Source organism: Pteropus alecto, unplaced genomic scaffold (genome assembly GCF_000325575.1).
Source record: "Pteropus alecto unplaced genomic scaffold, ASM32557v1 scaffold86, whole genome shotgun sequence".
Lineage (NCBI taxonomy): Eukaryota > Metazoa > Chordata > Mammalia > Chiroptera > Pteropodidae > Pteropus > Pteropus alecto.
The window spans coordinates 30455723-30467067 of record NW_006442109.1 but is presented as its reverse complement, the minus strand read 5'-3'; the positions used below and the strand labels follow the sequence as shown (position 1 = coordinate 30467067).

At 40.0% G+C, this 11345-nt stretch overlaps 1 protein-coding gene across 1 annotated transcript in view; it reads left to right on the top strand.

Moving 5' to 3' along the window:
• The first annotated feature begins 9083 nt into the window (after positions 1-9083).
• Positions 9084-11345, top strand: part of TMCO5A (transmembrane and coiled-coil domains 5A) — a 13391-nt gene continuing 11129 nt past the window's right edge. Inside the window, exons 1-4 of the mRNA XM_006920599.1 lie at positions 9084-9118; positions 10086-10235; positions 10649-10769; positions 11155-11205. Coding sequence (XP_006920661.1) covers positions 9084-9118; positions 10086-10235; positions 10649-10769; positions 11155-11205 — 357 coding nt within the window. The remainder of the gene's footprint in view (positions 9119-10085; positions 10236-10648; positions 10770-11154; positions 11206-11345) is intronic.

The window sequence follows — 11345 nt, the reverse complement described above, 5'->3', positions numbered from 1 at the left end:
AGGAGGAGGACAGGGCAGGTGTTCAGAACCAAGAAAATACAACAAATGGTAATCAGAGCACGCCCCAGTAAACAAGCGGACCATAGATAACTGGGGACTTGGGAAGATGTGGAAGCACTGAATGGGCCCTGGTTTAGGGTCGGAAATCCATGCAGAGAGGTTCTGACAAGAACAGAGTCTAGCTGCAGAAGTAGCATTTTCAGGTAGACTTGTAACCCTGAAACGGAGTTCCAGACTCTGAAACTGAGGAATAAAATAGGTTGCTGGTCACGGGAATGAGGCACAAGCTGAGGTGCCAGACCAGGAGGAGCACAGAGTCAGAGAAAATAGGAAGGCAGTCAACTGGATTCTGTTGAGTTAAGATTCCCATGATCAGTGAGGGAGTGACACTGGAGCCTGACTCAGAGCTGAATCCTGTAGCTGTCCGGCCATGGAGCAGAAAATCAAACAGGTCACACTCAGCTATCCACTCGAATATTAGATTTTCAAAACAAAAATAAAAGACGCTTTTCTTTGAAATGCCACTTGAAGATTTTACTCTAGGTCACATAAATGTGAAAACTGCAAGACAGCAGGACTCAAAGTGGAGAACAGAAGAAAACACTAGCCTCCCAGAATTTTCACATTAACTCTTCATCAGAGGGAAATAAATCATTTAACTCATAGAAAATAAAATGATATGTTATTGTTTTCCTGACTGCTATTATGAAATTTTCTGTAAGCACAAAGTTGACATACAAATTGCTACTGGAATATTTTAACAGAGAAATCAGGAAAGTATAAGACAAAAGGTGAATTTGAAACAGACCCTGAGAAAAGGACTTAAGCGTAAATAGTTTATTTGGAAAACTCATTAAATGATTCTAAACCTCTCACCTACTTTTAGAATTAAAGTTGAGCCAAGATTGGAGGGAAGATTTCTTCAGAGGGCTGTGCTATGAGTCTACACTCATGATGAGGAGGGTGGGTGTGCCCCCCCCAACCTAGTGAGGTGCGAGTTCCACAGGGAAGGACGGGAGAGCTGCTTCTCACTTTCCTTAAGATGAGTGAGGTAGGCCCCAAACATGTTCATGTCCTAATGTTCAGTGAATATGTTACTTCTCATGGCAAAAGTTTTTTGCAGATGTGATTAAGGATCTGGAAATGGAAAGATTATCTGGCTTATTTAGATGGGCCAGAAGTAATCATAAGGGTCCTTCTAAGAGGGAGGCAAGAGGGTCAGAGTGAGAGAAGGCAACATGATGATGGAAGCGAAGGTCAGAGAACCAGAGATCTGAAGAGTCTACGCTGCTGGCATTGAAAATGAAGGACGGGGCCATGAGCCTCAGAATGCAGGTGGCCTCTGCAAGCCGGGAAGACTAGGAAAAAAAATTTTCTCAGTTTCCTACTCATTTTCTCTTTTATTTGTAGAAGTTTTTTCCACCTACCTGGATGGGCTACTCAGCCCATCTCCCTCTACTCTGGCTCTGTTAAGGACATCAACACTCTCCCAAACCATGAAGCACAAACTCTGGGGACATCTGATTCAAGCACCTCCTCAAGTTCTGGGATTCACTTCTTTGTAACGTTTCACAAGTTTTGTTTTTCCATCTCACCGCCAGCACTCTAAGTCAGGCCCTTGGGAGCTCTCCCCTGGACAACTGTAAATACATCTAATCGGCATTTTCATCCTAGCACATCAGGTCTCAATCCGTGACTAGGTGGGGTGCACAGAACTCCCTTGCCCTCCACTGCTAGTAGCCTCTTGTGCTCATCCCTGGGAGTCTCTTTCATCTTAATTCCCAGGACAAAATGGAACACAGATTCTTTCCTAGGTCCTCCAGAAGGAATGCAGGTCTGCCAACACTTTGATTTTACCTAGTGAGACTTCTGACCTCCAGAACTGTAGTACTAAATTTGTGTTGTGTTAATCCACGAAGCTCATGGTAATTTCTTATAGCAGCAATAGGAAACGAACAAAACAAAAGAACACGTTTAAAGAGCTTGCCAGGAGATATTACTATGAGTCCTCTAAAGCATAGGAAATATTGGGAACCACTGTCTGACTCTCATCTAGAAAATCTAAGGATATGATACAGGTTAGCTAACTGCACTGACGGCAAAGTAAACAAGTGAAAATTGGTCTGTATTCCAAAGCTTGTTTAGACAAAGAATATGTAAGTGTGTGCTGCCTAAATAGGATTAACTTAGGTCTAATTCATTAAAGTCATTTGCAGGGCCAGCTTTATGGGCCTAGGACTTGTGCAGTCACACAGAGACATGCTTTCATGAGAAGAAACCTGTGCTTGGTTTAATATCCTGCTGTCACTGGCTTGAAATTCTCAATAATTTTTGAGCGAGGAGTCAGTGGTACATGTTTGTTTCACACTGGGTTCAGCAAGTTATATAGCCAGTCCTGGCCACATAGAAGGGCCAGATACCAGCAGAGAAAAGCTGGCAAAATGACAAGTCATAGTGGCTGAGAGGAAAGCAAATGAACAGCTGAATCACACATGTAATTGTCTAGGTCAGAGCTAGAGATTCCAGGCACACCGTGATAGTGGTTGGGCAACCTCCGCAAACTTTCTAAGGGCATCTCCAAGAGAAAGAATCAGGGTGAAACACCAACCAGGCCTCAGGGGACAGGGAGCCAATGCACAACAGTATCAGTCAAGTAAGGACTTTAAAGTCGCCCCTTCCTCTTCTACCTGGTAGGTGTCTGAAAGTGTGGCCAGTTTGGTGAGAAGGAGGAGTAGATGTGCTCCATGTTGAAAGAGATGTCAACTGAACCCATTTCCAGTTGTAGCCTTTCCACCCGACAGTAGGCCTCAGCTGCAAGAGGGCAGAAACCTCAACCATATATCAAGCTGAGAGTTTTGATTATGACATGGTACTAGATCATTTGATTACTGAACTGGAACATTATTTTGTGACTGCAAGCAACCAGAAAATGTCATATAATTGCCCAATTTCCATTTGTGGGGAAAATTAGCCCTAATGAAAACAATTTAAAAGAATAGGAGACCGAACAATCTATGGACTATAGTAGTTCAAAGTAATGGTTATATAGGTCAAGGTGGAGGAGTGAGGAATAAAAACTCTCATTACAAGTTTGGTAGACATTATTCACCGTGAAGATTTAATATTTCCTTTATAAACCAAACAGAGAATAAGTAGTATAAAGAAAAAAATTCCAATATACAATTTGCAATAGGAAAAAATACATGACAAAAATTTGAACCTCCATTCCAAATGGAAATAGGTACCCTATTTCCCCGAGATATCTGTAATGCATAGTATGAACCGGCTTCTCCCCACCACCCTTAACGGCCCCAGAATTATCTTTCTCAAATACAATAACCATTTCACTCTCCTACCTAAAAAGTTTCTGATGCTTCTTAGAGTGCTTCAAGAGGAAACCCAAAGTCTGAAGCTCAAGGATGGGATGCTCCTCAGCTGACCTTGCTGCCCCTTCCTATCGTGCCACATATGCTCTCAGAGCACTGATTCTCAGACTTCAGTTATTCACATACCACCTGCAGTGTCTGCTATATTCACATTCCCCCATAATAATGGCCTACTCAATAATTTTCTATAAACCAAGTACTGATTTCACTCAAATAGATTTATTCTCATTCAAAGTAATATCTCTAAATCAAGTTTTAATGTACTACTTGCAGTTTTACTAGATATTAACTATTGTTATTAAAATTCATTTTTAAAATTTAAAATGTTACCTGTGTCCCACCTAAAACCATTTGTTATACCACCAATTGTTTGTGTAACATGCATTGAGACTTGCTTCTCGAGACAGAAACAACAATGAATTTTTAACACTGAGCAACTGTGCCTTAGAATCCATTGTTCCCTCCTCTTAGTACGTCCTTTCTCATTTTCTGTAAAGTTATTGTCCTTACAGAGTACTCAACCCAACCCAAAAGATACCTCCCCTTTGAAGCTTCTCTAAATCAGAGTTCTATGTTCCCCTCCGTATTCCTAAGCATTTTCTGCCTGCCTACACGATAACATTTATCACATGGTAGTACCTTATGAAACTTAGTACTCTAGTCATCTTTAGGTCATTTCATTACCTAGATCGATACTTATTGGGTGCTCATAAAAATGTTTGTTAAATAAATGAAGAATGATGGAATAGAGTCATGAGCCACATAACATTTTGGTCAATGATATACTGCATATACGATGGTAGTCCCATAAGATTATAATGGAGATGAAAAATTCCTATCACCCAGTGGTGTCACAGCCATTATAATGTCAGAACACAATATATACTCATGTGTTTGTAGTGATGCTGGTATAAACAAGCCTACTGTGCTATCAGTTATATAAAAGTATAGTGCATACAATTACAGTAGCAGGCTATACCATCTAGGTTTGTGTGAGTACATTTTATGATGTTTGCACAACACCAAAATTGCCTAACATACATTTCTCAGAACATATCCCTGTCGTTAAGCAGTGCATAACTGTACGTATATACCAAAGCTAAACCAATCATAAGTAATTTATAGTATGAACATTCTAGCATAATATTATTTCTGTTAAATAAAAGACATCACAAAATCTCAATGTATGAAAGACCTCTATAATTATCAAATAGGACTAATAAGAAAATTGGAAGGACTGTTTTTCCTATATACAAAAGAACACAGAAGAATTGAGAAAGGAGTATAAAACTGCACCAAATTTCAGCATACATTTTTTCTTAATGTTTGCTTGCAGAGATTATAGCTATCCTTTTTAGAAAGCCTCCATTTAATGATCACTTTATAACTGCAAAATTTTTAAATTAAAGCTAAAGAAGCAAATTTAAAATAAATCAAAGGGTGATTAAAGCAGAAATCAAGCATTAGTCACTTCAGAAGAAATGACCTCATTAAAAACAAATATTACATCACCATATTGCACTTTCCCAGGCTTACAAAAGAATAAAACAGAAATGTTGAGGGTTGTGGTCTCAGGTATGGTAGACTTTTTTAATCATCTTTTTTAACCCCAGCAAGACATTAAATCTCTCTTGCCCTTATTTTCCTAATCTGTAAAATAAAAATCAGTTGACTGATATGCTAATGAACAGACATTCAAAATGAAAAACTCTAAGTGCATATTTTGGTTATACCTGAAAAATATGATGACTATACAAATATATTCTTTGAAATGCTTTTATTTGGGGAGAGGCTGAGAGAACAACCTCAATGTTCATAAATTTGGTCACAGTTAAACATTTGTTGACTACTTTGTGTAGATTCAGTATGTCTCCCAAAGTTCATACGTTGAAGGCCTAATCGCCAATAACTCACACTATGACTTTATTTGGAGATAGGGTCTTTAAAGATTTAATTAACTTTAAGTGAGGTAATGAGGGTGAACTCTAATCCTATATGACTGGTATCCTTCTAAAAAGAGATTATGACACAGACACATACAGAAGAATGACCATATAAGGACACAGAGAGAGAACAGCCATCTGTAAGCCAAGGAAGGAGGCTGCAGGTGAAACAACCTTGATCAGGACTCACAGGCTCCAGAACTGAGAAAATAAATTTCTGTTGTTTAAGCCACCCAGTCTGTAGTACTTTGCTATGGCAGCCCTAGAAAATTAATACAGGCACTCTCCTGGCCCTCAAGAGGAGACAGATATATAAACAGATAAATAGTATGGTAAGAAGGGTATGGTGAAGCAAATTATGAATATCCCAACTCAGCAGAATTTTATGCAGTGATTGAAATAATAATAGAAAGAATGTGGTAAACTGGAAAATATTTATAAAAATATTAAGTGAAAAGGTGAAACAATATATCTACTCTATGATAACTACAAAAGATGGTTTGTTAATAGACAAGAAAATAGAAGAGTTGGAAAAATACGGGTTTTTTGCTAAGGTGAGATCCTTGATGAACTTTCTTTTTTTTAGTTATTTTTAGTTATTTATTGCTGTTCTAATAGCAATGATTCATTAAATTTTAAAATATTTAATTTTAAAAGAAAATACATAAATTTTTTGCTGGTTCAAATTATCATAGCTTATTGCTTATTAAATGATGATAATATTAACTATGGTATATTCTCTCCCTCTCCCTCTTCCCCCTCCTCTCTATCCTCTCCCCACCCGCTTCACATTTCAGTTCAGTTCAGTTTTTGCTTTTGAGTAAGCTATTCATAAATTCAAAGAGTTTATAAGCCTAAAATTGTACAGAAATAGTCACTAAAAATAAGGACATAAGAAAAATAGCATAACTGATTCTGTATTCAAGAAACAGTGATCTAAAATGAGGTTCTAGAGCTTTGCCTAGATAGGAACCTCAAAACCTGGCTCATTTATAAAAATATCCAAGAAAATTTTCCAAAGGGATATGTGAGCAAGAGAAGTGAGCAGAAATCTCTCTCCAACCCTGTGAGGTGGCAGGAAGGCCAGGGCCCAGTCATCTCCATTAGGGGCTCATACACCTGGCCAGTCCCCTCGCAGCAGCAGGACAAAGGCCCAGCAAACAGCCTGAATGCCCGGACTGGAAAAAGAGAGGGTGTTTTCACAACGAATTTCCACACAAAGGCCACTGCATTCCTGGCAGCAGTGCAGCAAAATCTGACATATCTCAGCAACTCTTCTGTGCAAGGCAGGGCATGGCATGTCCAGAAAAGTTAACAAGGTGAAAACAGCTGCTCTAAAGTTGCACTGGGTGTTAATCAAGCCACCTACTGAATAGCAGGAAGACTTATATCAAGGACCTTAATTTGTCTCCAAGGCCCTGTTTTCACCTTGATTTAGTAATTCTCACTAACAGCAATCTGTTGTCCTCATCCCACACAAGGCCCTAACCTTGGGGTTCTGCTGCTTCCAGGGGCTTGCCTGTGGTAGCCCCTCAAGGAGAAAAGCTCCCCAAGAAGGAGAGATTTTCATCCCAGTTAAAGTCTCTATCCAATCCATTAATAGCTACAATAACCTTGGTCCAGGGCATTTCCTGGAGAAGCTATAACCTGCTGGGGTTAATGAACTCTCCCTACCATTAATTCCTGGGAGAGGCCATTGGCCTGAATTGTTACTTAATTACTCTTCAGTGTACAGCTTCATAAAGCAATGAAATGCCTTCTTTCAGGAAGAAGGGAGATGGTAATGGGGGTCATCAGAGGCCATTAATTTTACAAATAGTTTGTTAGAAACTACAGTGTGTTAAGAAGTCACTCTGGCCCACAAATCAACGCAATGCAGTCCTTATTAAGTCGAGATCCGAAACTTCCCTGGTGAACATGATTCACACACAAAAAAAGTTATAAATTGTTCAGAATCTTGCCAAAATGTACATACTGAGATATGCAGAAACATGCTCATTATATTCTGCAATTGGTTTTATTTTCCCCCTCTAGTTCCTACGCCTAAGTTTGGCAGAAAAGACTCAATGGGGCCAATTTGAGATATCATGAACTCTTCCTATTTAAAAATCTCTTTCAGGTAATTTCTTCATCTTTTAGGGAGATTCTCCCTCTCCAAAGCTCTCTTCTTTCCCACAAAGTGGGAGATGCAGGGAAAAGCTATGTCCCTTGAAGGCATCGAAGGTGGACCTTGGGGTACTCATGCCTCCTCTTGGTACTCGTGGATCTGCTGACCTTTCAGGCTGCATGCTGGCCCATGCTGCTGCTGACCGTGGACCCTGCTGTTGCCTGTAATTGTGAAGTCTTCTGGATTATGTGGCCACCTCGGCATGACCTAAGATGTCCCATTTACTAAGCCTCAGGACACATCTACATCACACTTCTGGGGCTGGAAATGCTCAGCTGCTTTCTCTGCACCACTCTATTCGAAACCGCTAGGCCTTCCATCTCACACACACGATGCACACTGCATTTCCTCTTACCCGCTTCACCCACTTGTTTCTTCCTAACATTCTCCTCTTTTTTCATACCAATTAAAATAGATTTACTCATTTATTTTGTTTTTTGTGTTACCCCTTACCCCCCACATACATGCACCCTAGAACATAAATTTTGTGAGGGCAGATGCTTTGGGCTATTTTGTTTACTCTGTCTCCCTAGTGCTTAGAACAGTACCAGGCATATATAGGTGCTCTTTCAATGTTTCAGTGTTTGTTGAATGGATGAGTAGTCATTTGGCTAGATGATGAGATTAGAGTGCTGGCCTTAGGATGCAGAGCTCTCCTGTTAGTCACAGTTGGGCAGGGAGGAACTCAATCTGCTAGAGAAATAAAAGAAAGGGGCTACTGCCCAGAAATCAGATCCACTGAACCTACTGCTATCAAAAAAAAAAAAAAAAAAACTCAGCTATGAAGCACATGCACCCATCTAGGCTCTAACCTCTGCACCAGTAATGAGAAACCGTCGCCACCCACCCACTGTGACATGCTGCCCCACCCATCCTATGTCAGTAGCAGAGTCTTGACCCCTTGGAAAGTTCTGAGGTTCTATTGAACGGTTCCAGTGGGGAGAGTAGACTCTTCAGAAGCTAATTGACTAGGGCAAATCAGAAAGACCATACACATCAGAAGGGAGGTAGAGTTTGTCAAAGAAATGGAGAAAAAGAGGAAATGGGCAGAATAAGCCAAATTATTTACTTCTGCTTGGTTTTTCTGAGCTCTATTTAATACTAAAGATCTTGATAACTGGAGATCCTTGCCGAGGCCAGGCTAGAGAGATTACTTTTCCAGGCAGTTATGCACCTACACTCATGCCCACAGGGTCTTAAAGAAAGCAGCTGGGCCTAGAGGAAAAGGGGACTTAAGAACAATTTATAACTTCTATTGATTCTTAGTGCTGTGTATAAATTTCCAAAGGGTTTTGGATTGGTAAACCATCTCTGAATATATCTGCTAGCAGGATATATATTGAATTATCTTGCATTATCCCTGTATCCTCACTGTATCCTTACTGAGGTATAATCAGATTGATGGCAGAAGAATCAAAAGACTGGGTTTTCATCATAGCCAAAATGTGAGGGTGGGAGGGAAGAAAACATTTAACTTGATTTTGTTCCTATCTTTTGGCTTCTTGGCTAGTTACTTTGTATTTCATAAATGGACCCATTTCCCCAATTCATTAGATACAACTCTGTTGGTATTTTAGGGAATCTACAATGGATGAACACAAGGAAAATCAGCTAGATTATGAGTAAGTAATCATGGTTATGAAAAGCCACATCCAAGGACCAAGGTATGAAGCAGGTCTGCTACTGATTGTTCCCTCATGTTTTAGTCTCCTTCTTTCCTTCTACCCCAATCTAATTATCCCCCACTGCACTCCACTCCATGCCCTCCTGAATTGAGAGCTTTTGTAAACTCCCACCCAAGCCAGCCCTTCCAAGGTAGAGCTTTCTTTTCCAAAATCATCTCTTATCTCTATTCAGAACAAAAGTCCCTCTACCTCACTACCTTATTCTTAGTTAATCATTTCAAAGACAGACCAATTAATTGAAACAGAAGAAAAAGAAAAGTTTATTGAGAGCTTCCATGTGCTGGGTACCCTTTCTAGACTACTCTACTGTTACTATTATTTTTCTCAAATTTACTTCAAAAAACATGTTTGCATTCTTGAAAGTGAATGCCTGGATCAGATGTGTGTGTACGCTCAGTGATGTGATTTCTATGGTAGATTTTCAAGCTTTGCAGCAGGAAATGGAGGATAAATTTCTAGATGGGAGGAGGGAGGAAAAGACTAAAATCCTACCTGCTGGTGGAAACCTCTTGTGGCTCAGCATTAAGCTGAGCCTAACCATAAGTGATGTGCCATCTGCCTGGATAAAAGTATTCAATAAAAATGCATTAACCATTCTCTTCAATGCAAGAGGCATTTAAGGAAGCAAAGTTTCTTCTGGAACCAGAGTGGAGGTACACAATTATACTGAGAACTTTGGGCTAGAAAGCCTGGGAAAGACCTCCCTTGCTGACTGAGTTAAAATTATTGAAACAAACTGAAGAGTATGATTAAGAAATATAATTTCCTAATAATGAAAATTGAAAGGTGTGCTCCTGGAAAGTCAGGTTAATGAATTACATGTCTTCAAGATATCCCCTTTAGCCCAAAGTTTATTGATCTTAAGATAACCGGCCCTTGTTCATTTGGGGGGCTGAGTCTATAGGTCAGAGAAAGTGGAAATCTTAAGACTGGCCCAGTCAAAGAGGAATATTAACAGTTTAAACATGGACCTTGAAAAGGATATGCAGAGAATAGATGAAGCAAATCAGGAACTTCTTCTCAAAATCCACGAGAAAGAAGATGAGATTCAGAGGTGAGTGTTGGGGTTTCGTGAGGGAAGATCCCAATCCAAGAAAGCAGGGGAGGATAGAGGAGAAGAGACAAAACTGACTTTTCCTGCTTACTCTAGAGACCTATATCTTATACAGCAAAAACTTTCTTCTTCATTCTTTGGCATTTCTCTGTGGCTTAAACCTTGAAATACAGCAAGTTTCAGATTTCTAAAAGACTGGGTGGTATTTACTTGAGTTGAAAGAACACTGGGTGTTTGACTTGGGACAGTACTTTTCCTGCCCTAAAAGCAATTCAGATTCCAAGGATCAAGAAGGAAGGATTTCTAACGTGAGATTCGTATTTATTATTATTGAAGTGCCTTTAAAACTGATTTATGCGCGTTATGGGTTCTGAAACTGCCAGTTCCTCACCATGTGCACTTGTGTCATCCAGGCTGGAAAGTGAGATCACTCAGAACAGAGACTCCACAGAAGATGAGGACTGGGAGGAGAACTGCACCACACTGGAAAGGGAAAATGCCTTGCAGGAGCTGGAAGAAGAAACAGCCAGACTTGTAAGCAAGAAGCTGGGAAGAGCCATTTGATAGGTTCATTTCTCATCCTGTCCCTCATCAACTGTTACATAAGCTACTCTCCCTTTTTTACATACAAAGAACAGTCAAATCAGTAGTCATGGCAGAATGTATGGATGGGGATGTGTGGAGAGCAAGGTTTCTTTGGTAACACTTAATATTGGAAAGCCCTGCATGTGGGCATCTCTATCCCTGGTAAGTTGGTGTGTATATATTGAGATCAAACCACAGGTCCTTTACCTGACATTATGCAGTAAGAGTTATGGCAGGAAACTATCACTGGGCTAAAATAGAGATCAATCAATTGAATAAAAACAAATGATGGTGTGCAGATGCATGCTTACCCTCTGCTTCTTTCTCTCAATAGGAAAGGAAGAATGAGACTCTGGTCCACAGTATAGCAGAACTTCAAAGAAAGGTAGGATAGGTCTTGTGTCCTCCAGTGTTCCCCCAGCATCCCCAGTCATCAAAAAGGCAAGGAAGGGAAAATGATTATAGAGGAATCCACATGTCAAAGAGGTCTGTTCTGGGAGTGGGTACTCCTTCTGCACTCTTCCG